This window comes from Babylonia areolata, chromosome 1 (genome assembly GCF_041734735.1).
Source record: "Babylonia areolata isolate BAREFJ2019XMU chromosome 1, ASM4173473v1, whole genome shotgun sequence".
Taxonomy (NCBI): Eukaryota; Metazoa; Mollusca; class Gastropoda; order Neogastropoda; family Buccinidae; genus Babylonia; species Babylonia areolata.
The window spans coordinates 70,353,093-70,369,482 of record NC_134876.1 but is presented as its reverse complement, the minus strand read 5'-3'; the positions used below and the strand labels follow the sequence as shown (position 1 = coordinate 70,369,482).

The 16,390-nt window shown below is 39.5% G+C and overlaps 1 protein-coding gene across 2 annotated transcripts; it reads left to right on the top strand.

Annotated features, from left to right (window-relative positions):
- Positions 1–10: 10 nt before the first annotated feature.
- Positions 11–13,042, top strand: LOC143286682 (double-strand break repair protein MRE11-like). Of its 2 annotated transcripts, none has more exons than XM_076594343.1 (8): positions 11–109; positions 1,301–2,591; positions 4,956–5,049; positions 5,331–5,428; positions 6,320–6,411; positions 8,806–8,925; positions 9,490–9,947; positions 10,389–13,042. In XM_076594343.1, exons 2-8 carry the CDS (start codon positions 1,556–1,558, stop codon positions 10,594–10,596), a joined length of 2,106 nt encoding a protein of 701 aa, XP_076450458.1. In that variant the 5' UTR covers positions 11–109; positions 1,301–1,555; the 3' UTR covers positions 10,597–13,042. The 2 variants fall into 2 exon arrangements, with proteins under 2 accessions (XP_076450458.1, XP_076450466.1); XM_076594351.1 differs by lacking the exon at positions 11–109 and adding an exon at positions 334–459.
- The last annotated feature ends 3,348 nt before the right edge of the window (positions 13,043–16,390 follow it).

Sequence of the window (16,390 nt, the reverse complement as noted above, 5' to 3'; positions counted from 1 at the left end):
CTTGGAAATCCAAACGATATTTCTTCACCGAAACATTTACTCCCGCCACAGAGTGTGGATAGTTTATCTTCTCTTTCACAGCTGTGCACGTGTTTGTTGGAGTTGACGGGTAAGATATTGATAAACATATTACGCTGTTAGATATATTATTCGTCACGATCTGTTATCAGAAGTGGAACGAAAGCTTAGCTCACAGCAGAAGACAGTATCTTCATGGTGCGATACATTGGCCTTGGGTGAAACATTGAACATCGGAACTGAAAGTAGACCCGGATAATTTCAAAGAAGACTGGAGGAAGGTGTGATTATAATCTGGAACAAGATACATTTTACAAAACCGTCTATCGTTCAACAGTGTTCATACAAGGAAAAAAAAAAAGCAACATGGGCCTAAAAATTTCAAAGGGACAGAATCTGCTCTCCAGTCTCTTGGTCTTGCACAAGCATATCAACATATCTGTTCATCAGCACAAGTTGAAACCCTGTGTGTGTGTGTGTGTGTGTGTGTGTGTGTGCAAAATCTCCGAACAGGTTAATAAATGGATACAGATAATTATTATTGGTAATAATAGTATATACATCAAATTTATTTAAATGCATACAAATAAAGTAAATAATTTATATGTAAATAAATTAATTGTTTTGCAAAAGCATGGAAGTAGGTGGGTGGAGTAGGTTTGGAGAAGAATGGGAGCACTGAACTATTAAAAAGCACAAGCTGGGGAACTCTGAGTGGATCTGTTATTTTCAGTGAAAGTGGAGATGATTTCAGAGGAAAAAATTTTTTTCAGAGGAAAAAGTTTTTTGGGGTCAGAGGAGAAACTGAAGAGAGAGGCCCCCAAAATCTCTTTTAAAAATCACTCAGTTTGTTTTCGCCAAGGGGGCTTTGCCCCCATGGACCCCACAACAGGGCATTGCCTCTGCACCCCACTAGGGGCCTGAGGCAGCCCCTCGACCGCAGCCGATTTCAGAGGAAACTCACATGGACAATTTCCCAGCCTGAAAACAGCAATAAATTGTGGGATACAATATGAAATAACTTGATTGTTTTTGGGGTACTTTGTAAAAATATTATGTGGGTAAGCAATCCTTATCATAGAATTGACAAAGAGTATTATCAATCTGACTGGTGCTTTGAATGAATGAATGTGAGTCTTGACTTAATTCAGTGACTTGTTTTTAACTTCAGTTTAAGGCAAATTGTTGCTGACTTGGACCTAACTGAAAATGTTGTTTTGAGGTGATTGTGTAATTCTGGAGTTCAATGATAAGTTTGTTCTTTTTTCTGTGGTTTGTTCAGTAAAGACCCACCTGGAGCTGTCACACAGTGGCTACCTGTTTTGCCCAGGCCATTGGAAATCCAACGACAAATGCAGGTTCCAGCTTGGAAAATTAGTCTCACAGCTGACTCCAGGGGATAATTAGTATGGAATTAGGAGTCAGGGGATAATTAGTGTGGATTCAGAGTGACAAAACTGGAAAACGCCAATGACACTTGTAGATTTATTAAAATTCTGTCATACTCATACTTGCTGACTTGTCAGCTTTTGCAGTGATGTCTGGTGAAGGAGATAAGGAGGATGCCAATACATTTCGAATCTTGGTGGCCACAGATATCCATCTTGGATATGGTGAGCGGGATGCCATAAAGGGTAATGACTCTTTGGTCACTTTTGAAGAGATTTTAGAAAATGCTCGGAAACACAATGTGGACTTTGTTCTCCTTGGTGGTGATTTGTTTCATGAGAACAAGCCCTCACGGCGTATCATGCACGGCTGTCTGTCTCTCCTGAGAAAGTACTGTCTGGGTGATAAACCTGTGCAGTTTGAATTCCAAAGCGATCAGTCTGTCAACTTTGAGCACTGCCAGTTTCCCACTTTGAATTATGAGGATCCCAACTTCAACATCTCTATTCCAGTGTTTTCCATCCATGGCAATCATGATGATCCCACAGGGCCTGGGAATCTGTGTTCTCTGGATATCATCCACTCTGCTGGGCTTATCAATTATTTTGGGAAAACTACATCATTGGAGAAAATCACCTTGTCGCCTCTGCTCATGCAAAAAGGTTCCACAAAGCTGGCATTGTATGGACTGGGAGCAATTCGAGATGAGCGCCTCCACCGCCTGTTTCTCAAGAAAAATGTGGCCATGCTGCGACCCAGAGAGAACCAAGATGACTGGTTCAATCTGTTCACCTTGCATCAGAATCGTGCCAAACACTCAGACACTAACTATATTCCTGAACAGTTCCTGGACGACTTTCTTGACTTGGTGGTGTGGGGCCATGAGCATGAATGCCGCATCACCCCAGAATTCAACGGCATTCAGAATTTCTACATTACACAACCAGGCAGCTCCATCGCTACGTCACTCAGTGAGGGGGAGACAAAGCCGAAGCACATTGGCTTGCTACAGATTCGTGGGAAGGATTTCAAGGTGAAGGCCATCCCACTGCAGACTGTGCGGCAATTTTATCTGGAGGATGTGGTGTTGGGTGACACCAGCCTCAACCCTAATAACCCCAGCGTGGGCAAAAAGGTGGAGGCCTTTTGTCAGGAGAAGGTGGAAAGGCTACTGGAGAAGGCTGGTGAGTTGCATAGAAAATTTATGCTCTTGCTGTCTTGGTGTAATATGTTCTTTGAGTGTGTGTGTGAGTGTGTGTGTGTGTGTGTGACTTCGTGCGTGCATGCGTGTGTGTGTGTGTGTGTGTGTGTGTGCATGTGTTCTTCTTATACAGATGCATGCTCATAGTGTGTGTGTGTGTGTATGTGTGTGCCTGTGTGTGCACGTGTGTGTGCGCGCGTGTGTGTGTGTGCACGCGCATGTGTGTATGTTGTTCTTATATAGATGCATGCTCATATATAATAAATTATAGTTTGTGTGTGTGTGTGTTTGGCCGCACGCGCGTGTGTGTGCGCGCGCGTGCGCGAGTGTGTGCACGTGTGTGTGTATGTTGTTCTTATATAGATGCATGTTCATATATAACAAATTTTAGTTTGTGTGTGTGTGTGTGTGTGTAAGTGTTTGTGTGTGTGTGTTTGTGTAGACCTGTGTTTTGTGTCTGTGTGCGTATGTGAGAGAGTGAGAACTCCGAACTCAAAACGTTTCTTTTTAAAATTTTTATTCAAGGATGAGAACACTGAACACTGAAAACTTAAAATGAAATGTCAATAGTTTCACAGCCCTAATGACATGGGGGTACATTCTACATATTAACAACATGTAACAGTAGTAATACTACTCGACCTAAATCTGGTGAGACTTGTTCTATGCCACTTGTTGGTCACAACTGTGATATATTTTTGGGCTTGAAGTATATATATAAATATATACATTTAAAACTTAAAACCATCTATATTTCTCGCAGTCTTGTATCATTGAATTCTGAAGCAAATCTATCTTCACTTCCAACTCCCTAACACAAACACACAATCCCAGATCCATTTATAGTTAATGTCTTCTTTAAAAGATAGACCTAGTTTTCCTTTCCTCTCTCTTGTTCATTTACTAACATTTCATATGCCTGTTTACATAATCTCGATGTGGGTAACTTTAACCAGTACAGTATATTATACATTTCGCATATATGCTTTAATAATATAATGGGTATCTACCAATTTCTCTATATGATATAGTGTTTGAAGCATGTAATGGGACATTTAAGAAATGTTTCATTGCAAATGTATGTACTTTTTCTAAATCTTTGTTATCAGAAAGTCCCTATATTTCAGCACCGTATGTTATCATTGGTTGTATCTGAGCATCAAAAAGTTTCCAAAATATGTATGAATCTATCGAACCTAATTTACGTAAACATCTTAATATTTCTACAACCCCTTTCTCCCTTTCCTACAAATTTCTGCTACTGACCTTGTCAAACTCTGCCTAGTTGTAAAAAGCATACCAAAATATTTATAAGTTTTAATTACCTTCACTTCTTCAGTGCCATAGTCATAGTGCCCTTTTTCATGTCTACATAGGTAACCACCTTTCCTAAACACAACTACATATGTTTTCTCAAGATTAACTTTTAAGAATAATCGATCTGCTTCTTGCTTTAATGTGTTCAGCTGATTTTGAAGTCCTATGGCCGTGTCAGACAAAAGAATAATATCAACTGCAAATAACATGAGAAACAGTTCAACAGCGCCTGGTATTAATTCAAGGATGAGAGAGAGAGAGAGAGGTATATATATATATATATATATATATATATGTATATATATACATGTGCATGTGTGTGTGTGTGTGTGTGTGTGTGTGTACTGTTTTTCTGTTTAAATGCAAAGACAAAACATGCTATTTTTTTTGCTGTTTTTTCCTTTTTGAAAAATCATATAAATGAACTAACTCATATATATATATATATATAGGACATATATATATATATATATATATATATAGAGAGAGAGAGAGAGAGAGAGAGGGGGAGAGAGTACCTGTATACTATACATAGATAAATATTCAGCTTTAAATAGCTTGAACAATTAAACAATAAACAGTTAATGAGTTTTAAAACCAAACGGGTTCTTTGCAGGCTATTGCTTTCCAATGTTGCAGTCAAACACTAGAACTTCTGTTAGATATATTTTTCCTTGTGGAGAATTAGAGAGGAGCTGAGCACTCTTTGTAGAACTTGGTTAACTTGATTTTTTGTTTACTGGGCTATAAATGGTATAATTCGATTTTTGCTTCCTTTACAATCAAAGTTCTTTTCTTTCATATGATTTCATCTCTTTCGTTAATAAATTCAGCTGGCTGAAAGACTTGCACACACATGCACGCACACATGCAATGATGCATGCACACATGCACGTTCAGAGGCACATGCAAAATTTGCCTGCTCACTTGCAAAAACCATTATCCCAATTTTTTTTCATCTTGAAAATGTGTACAAATTTATCTTCATTTTTTGTTTTTGTTTTTTTTGTTTTTGTCTTTCCCTCCCCAGAATCGGAACATTCAGGTAACAGAAAGCAGCCAAAGGAGCCAATGATTCGTCTCAGGATTGACTACACAGGTTTTGACACCTTCAGCATATACAGGTTTGTGTGTTGATTTTGTACTATGTGTAGTGCTAGACAAGGGTAATGCTAGAAAAATAATGTAATTAGAAAAGATGGTATTAGGGTACATTTTGAAAAATCAGCAGAGTGTACAGGTCTTTTGTCCTTCCCCCTTTTTGATTTTAAAACAAATGCATGAAAGAAAATGAATCATTTTCTCTCTTTTTATTCTGAATGCTAACATAAAAGAAGACTTTCACAAACATATGATGTACGTTGATTTGTTATACTTAGTTTTTATTTGGGTACATTTGTTTCAGATTTGGACGTCATTTTATGAACAGAGTAGCAAATCCTGAGCAGATGATTATTTTCCACCAGAAACGAAGACTGGGAATTAAGGAAGACACCAGTGAAGGTGAGGTTTTGAAATTAAAGTAACAGAAATTTTTTTGGTGTCCGTTTCAGTTTCTAAAGCAGCCGTCACTGTGTTTGAACAGATCCATATATATATATATATATATATATATATATATATATATACGCTACACCACATCTGCTATGCAGATGCCGTGGCCAGCATTATAAGCCAACATGCTCATTTTCTGTTCCGAAGCTTCTTTAACAATCTGAAGTAAACTATTCTGTTGACTGAATAAGATTGCAGTAAAATCAGCAATAGAGTCACCACTGTGCACTAAGTACAGTGGTGGACTGTTGGTTACTCTACAGTCATGCTGAAAACATTTACTATTATATATATATATATATATATCAAGAGAGAGAGAGAGACAGAGAGTATGCATGGAATGTATTTGTATTGGTGCACACAATTTGAGCAGTTAAGATTGGGTTTAAGAAATGTAAATGAAGTGACCACCCTTTAACTTTCAGAAATACGAGTTGAAACATCCTGTATAAAAGATACAAAAGGGTGCATTGCCACTTTATGCTTATTTGAAATAGGGAGTCATGAGTTTCAGTTTGATTTTTATACAGTTTAATATGAGACTGCTGCTTGAACAGCCACAAGAGCAAGTATTTTTGCAGATCTCTCTCTCTATATATGATAGTCGTGTCTGACTATGACCATCAGAATGCAGAGGAGACAACTGCTGTCCTGACTATCTGGGTTAGTATTTGATTATAGTGGAGATTGTCTTACCCTGGTTACATCCCCACCTAGTTTGAGTGTCATAGTTCTTCACAGAAGACTAAGCTGTAAATAAATTCCCATAACATTGAAGAAGTCATTGAGCACACAGATCTATATTTCTGTGAATAGCATGTGACGATTGTTGTGCTGCAGATCTAGAGCTGCTGGCCAATCTCCGCCCCCAGTCTCTGGATTCCGGACGTGTGGAGGACATGGTCAAGGAGTACTTCAGCAAGGCAGACACTGTGAGTGTTGGAATTCTGTGTATAGTGTCACTTTCGTTTCAGTCTCAAGAAGGCATCATTGTGTTTTGACAAATACATATATGTTACACCACATCTGCTAGTCAGGCATTTGGTGTATCACTGTATACAATTGTATTTGTGTATCTAGTACAGTGGTAGAGTGGATTTAGTCATCAGAATTCTGCCAGAGGATGATACTTATGTTGCTATGGGCTCTTTTTCAGTGCACCAAGTGCATGCTGCACATGGGATCTCTGTTTATCATCTCATCTTAATGACCAGACACACAGTTTTATTTTCCAGTCAAACTTGGGAGAAAGGGTGAGACAGAGATAATCCAGACCCTCACAGACACTATATTGGCAGGTAGCCGGTGTTTTAACTATTCTACCACCTTTCTCCTTGTTTTGAGTTTTTGAATTTTCTGTGTATCTTAAGGGAACCTGAAGTTTTGGGACCTGTTAAAAGTGGCAGTGTGTTAGAGATCTGCTCTTGTTGTGTGCTTATTTGTTGATTTTTTTTCCTGGTATTTAAAAAAAATCTTTGATAATGGTTATATTTTATTGTATTTGAAAGAACAATTTTAGAAAAGAAAGGTCTTTTTAACTTAACCCAGGGATAACGTCCTGGTTGTCCTGAATTTTTTGTCTGTGCTAAGTTACAAAGCACACAATAGATTTTGGCCTTCTATGAAGGATTGGCATGCAGTTTCATCCTTTTTCCTTGCCAAATAAGCTCAAACATTCTGGGTTGTGCTCCAAACCCTCATCACAGCAGGCAAGTGCTGTAGCATTTTGAAAGCCATTAGCATCTTTAAAAGAATTATACACAGAATTTCATATGACACTGTTACAGAACAGAATATTTTAGCTTCATGACTCGGTCAATCCTTTGACGGCGCAATAGCCATGTAGTTATGTAGTTAAAGTGTTGGGCTTTCAATCTGAGGGTCCCAGGTTCGAATCCCGGTGACGACGCCTGGTGGTTAAAGGGTGGAGATTTTTTCCGATCTCCCAGGTCAACATATGTGCAGATCCGCTTGTGCCTGAACCCCCTTTGTGTGTATATGCAAGCAGAAGATCCAATACGCATGTTAAAGATCCTGTATTCCAGGTCAGCGTTGGGTGGGTTATGGAAACAAGAACATACCCAGCATGCACACTCCTGAAAGCGGAATATGGCTGCCTGCATGGCGGGGTAAAAATTGTCATACATGGAAAAGCCCATTCGTGTACATGCGACATGCGAGTGAACATGGGAGTTGCAGCCCATGAACACAGAAGAAGAAGAAGATCAATCATTTAAAAAAAAAAAAAAAAAAAAATTTTAAAGAGAGGAAAAAAATTCAAGCTGGCCAGTGAGTGATTGTCTTGTGGACTGAATACATACCAGGCAGATAACTTTCAGGTTTTCATGGATTTGTTTTATTTCACATTATATGGTATCTAGAACTGATGAGTCGCCTGATCAGATTTGTCCATTCATACCAGGTCATGGAAGAAGAAAAAAATGGAGAAAGCTGCATACACAAATGTGAAGAGATCAGTATAGAAGCTGTTCTATTTGTGACTATGTCAGGAGAGTTGGTGTGTATTTGTCTCTGAAGGGTGTGAAACGCTGGACAAATGTGCAAGGATAAAGACTCATACTGAACTGGCAAAAGAGGTGGAGTTGATGCCATGTATTATATTTTCTGTACATAACATTTCTCGCACAATATTCAGCGTTATAAAGTCCTTTGATTAGTATTATTGTTATTATTATCCTTAAACAGTGTTTGTCAGATATGTATACTGTCACACAGTCTGAACGTGATTATTCATCATGCATAATGTGCCAGCTGTGGAGGAAGATCATGCAGGCAAGTCACTTCTTCCCTGAAGCTTATGAAAAGAAAGTGGTGTAAAGTCCTTGAATTAATTCTAATAATGATACTAATGGATACTTGTTGAGCACTTTCCTCCCTTAAAGGGAGCTCAAAGCGCTTTACAATAAACATGAAACAGATACACACACACGCAATAACTTATAAAAGGAAAAAGAAAAAATAATGATTTAAAGCACAGAAGCATAAAACAGTTCCAAAGACTACATGTATTATATTACTTAATCACACACACACACACATACACACACACACACACACACACACTCACACAGAGTTTGCATGACTTATAACTGAATGTCTCTGGAAAGGAATGGAAGGTCTGTGCACAGGCGTTTTCAAAAAGATGTGTTCCGCACAACTTTTTCTCTTTTAAAAAAAGTCATTTGGTCAAGTTTCAGATTCAGAATTGTCATCTCAATGATCCCACCACTGTCCCATGACATTTATATTGATTATTATTATTATGATTATTATTATTAAATGAAGAATGTTGATGACTGTCACAGACCAGCCAGCTGCAGGTGCTGACGGAGAAAGGAATGAGCGAGGCGGTCAAGGAATATGTCGACAAGGAGGAGAGAGAAGCCATCTCTGAACTCGTCAAGTACCAGCTCCAAAAAACACAGGTACATTAGAGGACCTCAGATCAAGGTTGAGACAGTGTCATATTCAAGAAGTGACAGGGAAAGATGTCTGTGTATTTTGAACAGTCTGGTAATTTTTTTGAGACTGTCTAATGTAAGAGGTGACAAAAAAGATTGAGTATTTTGAACAGTGACTTTTTAAAAAATTCTTATTTTATTTGTTACAAATTCAAACTTGCTCAGTTAAACTACTTGCCGAGTGTTTTTGGTCATGATTGCAGTCTGTTTCAAATTTTTTAATTACAGATGGGGAAGTATGCTTTTCTTCTTTTAGCTTGAGAATATATCTTGTTCAGTTGGAGGACAAACAAAAGTTGTTGATGCTATTCACTATTTTGCCATGTTATTGGAATTTTAAAAAAAATCATTTCATTGTGACCTTCATGGTCCATGAAGTGGCCACAGTTAATTTACAACTCTGCTATGTAACTCCTGCAACTTAACCGAGGTGGTCACATGTCCTAAAAAGTTTTTAAAACATATTTTTAGATTTTCGAATGTGGTAATCAGATCATTTTGCCTATGATTTTCTGTGTGCATTTGCAGAAATACCTCAAAGTACGTAACACAGATGAAGAGGCCATTGACGTAGAAGTGTACCGCTACAAAGACGAGCGTCGCAAGAAACAGGAAGAAGACCAAGAGGTGCAGGAAGCCATCAAGCGTGCCCAGTCACTGAGGGAATCCAACCCAGACCAGGACCTCAAAATGGACATGGATTCGGACTCGGAACCTTCTACTTCGGCCCCAGCCAGGGGTCGTGGGAGAGGTCGAGGTCGAGGCCGAGGGGGTGGTAGAGGAAGCAAGTCTTCTGCAGACTTCGGTGACAGCGTCGACACACCACCAAAAGCAAGAGATCGCAGTGGCAGAGGGAGAGCTAGAGGTCGTGGCAAAGCACCAGTTGTTGCGGAGACGAAATCACATTCATTGAAAGATATGTTCTCAACAGTAAGCCAGCGACAGACATCGCAACGCAGGAATGGAAAAGCAGCTTCTTATGCTCTGTGAGTTTAGTTCACATAATTAAGGGTTTTTATTTCTCACCGATACTTTTGTCATTTCTGATTTTGTGAGCTTCTGAGTCATCAAAATTGATATGTTTGCAAGAGTTTTTGTTTTGTCTTATTTTTAAGGCTAGATGTTTTCTGAAGAAACTTCAAAATATGTGTACTCCTCATTTTATAGTCAGTCAGTGTCAGGCTTGCCTTTTCTTTCATGTTTTCATGCTTGAAGTTTTTGAATGAAGATGCATACAGATATACTGCATATCCCATCCAGAATTCAGAAGTGAGGGACATTATCTAATACTTGGTGGGATATGTATGGTAAGGGGAATTAAGTAAACTGTAATAAAAGAAAAAAAAAAGTTATTTGTGTGTTTATTTTACTGTCTCAAGATCTGAGATTCCCTGGTTTTTTTATTTATTCTGTTTACTTTGTTTCAGTGATGATTCTGATGAGGATGACGCAATACAGATATCTGACGAAGAAGATGACATGTTCAGCATTCCTTCTTCACGGAAGAAGCAAGCACAGAAGAGCAGCAGCAGCAAAAGCAAAGTAACCAAAAAACGTGGGCGTGTAGCTGAGTTTGATTCAGATGACGATGACGATGATGAATACGATATCATGCCTGGAAAGAGAAGAAGATAGAGTCTGATACTTACTTCTTGTATAATATTGTCCAGATGCAGTCTCATTTAGTGGCAGTATGAGAACATATTCTGAGATATATATACTGGTTTTGATGGTAATGATCTGACCAACTTCATCTGCACTGAATGGAAGATGAACTGACAAGTTCTGAATGTCAGGATTGTTTGCTGACTTCCACTGGCAGTGTTCATGTTTGATGATTTCTTACAGATTTTTAAACAGTCTCAAAGCTCAGGAACCATCAGTATGAAAGCTTGGTGCAAACCAACTTGACAGTCACATCTTTCATTTAACAACCACTGTGCATAACTGTTGTTTGAACAATGTTCTGTCAGGCCTTGCCATTGGTAAACGTGCCAGTGGTTTTACTTGTACATTAGAACCTTCCATAGTGACCTTGATAATGTTATTAAAGTCGTCTGTGTGAAATTTGAGCTGCTCTTGTTAGGGAGAATGCATTGCACATCTGACATTAGCTTTTTTGTTGTTGCTGTTGTTTTTGTTATATTTCTTCACAGATCTAGATATATATATTCTGAAAACTTTGGCCTGGAAAAAAACATAGAATCTAGTTTGACATGGCATATTTTCATTTTTCATTAGGGAGGACTGAACTGTGATATTCATTTGGTGAGGAATGGTTTTACACTTTGCTTCAGACACTTCATGGGTATAATGCAGGGCTGCAGCTCATGTACTGAAATCAGAAATCTTACACAGGAAAAGATAGAAATGGTGTGAATGTGCAAAAAGAAAAAAAAAAAAAGGTGTGAATGTCTTTAAAAAAAAATCTAAAGATATGAATGTGTTGAAATTGCAGCAAGGTCTCGCTACATACTGGTCGCAGTTCAAGGCAGGCTGACTGTGTCACAGGAGAAATCCAGTGTCCAGTGTTTTGGCTTTTCTTTGGCTGAACACACGAGTGAACAGTGCTTTTTCTCTATAACTTTGTTAATTACCGGTGTCAAGAGGGGTCCATTCCTCAACCAATCAGCTAGAATCTTACATCCAGTTTGCCAGAAGCAAAAAGCTTATACTTATTTCCTCAGTTTATGCAATTGTCAAAATGTCACTTACTGATTGAAATGTGACAGAATTCTTTGAGTATGAAAGCAACAAAAACTTCATTTGAATTATTGAATTATTCCAATGTTGTTGAAAATGTTGATGTCTGATCTGTTAAATGTTGTTGGAAATGTCAGTGTAACAGTACTGGGGGTATGTCTGCTGTTTGTACCCTTTTATGCACAGTTTTCAAATGTAAATCTTGCATGCTTTGTTAAATGATATAGACTGATGTTACTTGTAAGGTAATTAAAATTGCATTGAAAAGTGCCTTTTTTCACAGTAAGCTGACCCCATCATGTATTTGTTTTCTTACGCTTGCACTCTGTAGACTTTCAGTTGTTTCATTCTGAAAACCTGACAGTAGTTTATTTATATGTCAGCACAGGTATGATATGCTTAGAACTAACTGGTAGTATTGTGTTGCTGTTGTTTACAAAGAAGAAAAATCTCTAACCAGTAGAAGCTGTGGTTTCAGCTGTTGCAAGCCTTCAGTTTCCTCTTCAGACTTAATAATAACAGAGTGATGTGAAAAGGGTGATCCACAATTGGGCACTGTCCTACTGTCCTACAAGAGTTACACAATGTGTTACAGTCCCTGAGAAACTGACACAAAGTTACCTGACCCCTCAGGAGAATCTGATGTGTCACACAATGTGTTACAGTCCCTGAGAAACTGACACAAAGTTACCTGACCCCTCAGGAGAATCTGATGTGTCACACAATGTGGTACAGTCCCTGAGAAACTGACACAAAGTTACCTGACCCCCAAGAGATTCTGATATGTCACAGGGATCTGTCTGACAGGGGCATGTGATACCTTTTCAAATTATTTTTGGCACACATAATACTGGACACATGTTCATGCTCCTGTGCCACTGCTCACATTATTCCCCCGTGGTATTTACTCATGGCAGACAGTGGGAATAAAGGACCTGAATGCTGTACTGCCTCATACTGTCTGAACATGAATTGCTGTACATGTATCAGACACCTGTATTCAGCATGACATGATGAGTCACATTGCACAATTATATGATTTTGGCTGATTGTGGATTGCTGCCTCAAGTCTCAAACCTTTTGCCTGGTATTAAAATAAGTTAGTTCACGTGGCCTGACTAAAGTCTTCAGAGAATGAAAACTTTCTTCAGGAACGACCACAGATTCTGCAGATTTTGTCTGGTATAGTTTGTAGCAATGATCTTATTTCACTACTGAATTGTAAAAGACCGACTTATTTGGTCATTGCTTTTATAACTTTTACGCAGTGTGATCTTTTATGTATAATATGCAGGTTTGGTGTCCTGCATATGCTTGTTTGATGAATGGATTTGAAAGACTGGTTCTGTTGTTTCTTTGATTAAATCATGTTCACAAAATGTTTTTATCATGAACCTCTTTGTGTTGGTCTTTTTAGAAGTTTGCATCTGGTATGTCATGTGTAGTATTTGGTTTATATGTGCTGATATGAGTGCACCATGTGCACATACATGTGTGCATGTTTTACTTTGTGTGAGTAGTGTTGTCAGACTTCTCATATAATGTCTTTTTTCCCCCTTAAATATAACAGGGTAGAGATACTTGATCTACCATCAGTAGCAGAACTCCTATAGCCTTTTATGGCCATCGGGGCAGTGAATTCACATCCACTGTGTCTGGGGCTTGTCATAGTGAAGAAGCCAGGCATTGCTCCAGCTTTCTGATGTGAGATCTGCAGCAGAGACTGCCAGCCCATGATTGGATTGTTCAGTTCAGTTCAGTTACTCAAGGAGGCGTCACTGCGTTCGGACAAATCCATATATGCTACACCACATCCGGTAAGCAGATGCATGACCAGCAATGTAGCCCAACGTGCTTCGTCATGCCTTGAGGGAAAATAAAAGGAAATAAAGTAATATAAGATACAAAAGTAAATGAATAGATAAATAATTAAATTAATGAGTTGATAACTTGAAATACTGAATAAGAAAAAGAAAAAGAAAGCTACAAAGATAAATAGATAAATAAATGACTTATAATAAAATATAGAAAAAAACAACATGAACATGATATTAGTAACAACAAAGATAAAGTTATTACATTAAAAAAATGTAAATAAACACACACACACACACACACGCACAACAGATATGCAACAAATTTGCAGTCTCACATATATGAAAGCACAAAGACGGGCACAATAGCCGAGTGGTTAAAGCGTTGGACTTTTAATTTGAGGGTCCCAGGTTCGAATCTTGGTAACGACACCTGGTGGGTAAAGGGTGGAGATTTTTCCGATCTCCCAGGTCAGCATATGTGCAGACCTGCTAGTGCCTGAACCCGCTTCGTGTGTATACACACGCAGAAAATCAAATACACACGTAAAAGATTCTGTAATCCATGTCAGTGTTGGTTATGGAGACATGAAAATATCCGGCATGCATCAACCACGACAGAATCATCGGCAAGCTGATGTTGGGTCGTGTAACAGAAAGAAGAAGAAAAGAAGAATGTTCACAGGCCTAACACTACATGTAAAAGCACACCCACCCACACACACACACACAAATCCACACCCCTTCCCCCACTCACAAACATTTAGATTCTCCCTCTCCAACGGTACCCACAGACACACTCACACACACACATGCTCCTATGAATCACAGCTTCCACAGCACGCACATAAAAATGATGTGCCTCGATCCCTTGGAAGAGAAGCCGCAACATGTCCCTCCAATGAGAGTGCCCTTGATGGATCTGCTGCAGTAAAAATCTGTTTAGGACTGAACTTTGCTTCCTGTCATAGCATTTAAAACTTGCCCGAGAGAGACAGAGACTGGCAATGCTGATAACGAACTACGAGCAACACACCAAGGCACCAGTGAAGCGGATGGGACTGGGCTGCTGTGAACACATGACACACTCAATTACGAGCTGGCTTTAATCCTCTGGAAGAGTTTAAACACACCCTCCCACCATGGCGGCTGGATATCTTAAACATCAACTGCCAAAGCATAGTCAAGAAGAGAGCAGAGCTGATGGCACTGATCAAGTATGTCAAACTAGATGTCATATTCGGAACAGAATCATGGTTACAGCCAACTGTTCATTCAAGTGAGGTCTTTCCTGACGATTATGCAGTCTACCGTAAAGATTGAGGCACGTTCGGGGGAGGAGTGTACACAACAGTCTCGCATCAGCAGAGTTACCTGAAAAGGACGCAGACAGCAAAATGATCTAGGTAAAGATACACCTTAAGAAAAACAAAGACCTATTAGCCGGTTGTTTCTACATGCCCCATCGATCGACCGCTGACCTTGATGAACTGGATCACACACTACAAAAGATTTCTGGGACTGACAGGCAAAAACAGATCCTCTTTATAGGAGATTTCAACTGCCCAGACACTGACTGACTGGAGTAACTCAGCAGTATCTGCCGGCGCCCAGGATCGCCACAGACAACAACGACTATTGGACATTCCATGTCAGCTGGTCTCTCCCAAATCCATTATGAACCCACAAGATTAGACAAGACCATCGACCTGGTATTTGTCTCCAATCTTTCCCTTGCCAAATTTTCCAAAACCATCCCAGGACTCTCAGACCATGAAGCAGAAGTGACTGACCTGGACACACAACCCAAAGGATAAAGGAGAAACCCAGGAAACACTACATGTTCTCCAAGGCTAATTGGGAGGACCTGAATGCCGATCTAAGTCAACTAGAGACTGAGCTGAAGTCCATGCAGGAAGCAGGGTCTGATACAAATGATCTCTGGGTTGAGTTCAAAAAGAAAACCCTACTAGCTACAGACAAACATATCCCTTCTATGTTGGGTCAATGAAGCAGCAATTTACCATGGATAGATAGGAAGGTCAAGAGAATACTTAAACAGAAAAAGAGGGCCTATAGGAAAGCCAAGAAATCAAATATCTGGTCCAACTACCGCTTCCTTCAGAAAGAGAGTCGTCAGGCACTGAGAAGAGCAGAGTGGAAATACATCAATGAAACCACTGAAACAGGCTTCAAAGAGAAGAGCCCGAAGCCATTCTGGAGATACATCAAAGCCAGACGCCAAGACAACACAGATGTAGCAGCCCTGAAAAAAGGAAACGCCCTGTATAGCGACAACTGATCCAAAGCAAACATCCTTCTTGATCAGCTCAAGTCTGTATTCACTCAAGATGATGGGAAACCATCTCCCCTAATGGAGGGCCAAGCTCAACCCAGCACTGAAGATCTCACATTACAACAGAGGGAATTGTTAAATTCTTGAGAATTTAAACCCATCCAAGGCCTGAGGCCCAGACGGAATCCCACCCAGAGTCCTGAAAACTTGCGCGGACACCATTGCCCCATCACCCACTATTACATTCCAACAGTTGATAACCATTGGAGTCATCCCCGTAGACTGGCTGTCAGCAAACATTTCAAGTGTGTTCAAGAAAGGTGACAGGAACAGAGCAAAAAACAAACAAAAAAAAAACCCCAAAAAAACCAACCCAACTACTGACCAGTGTCCTTGACCTCGGTAGCATGCAAACTGCTAAAACACATTATCTGCTGCCACCTCCATAGACACCTCGAAAAATACAACATACTGACAGACAGAAACCACGGGTTTAGGAGAGGCTACTCGTGTGAAACCCAGTTGCTCACCACCATGCATGATCTTTTCAGATCGCATGATGCAACGTGGTAATCCTGGATTTCAGTAAGGCGTTCGACACTTTACCACATGACAA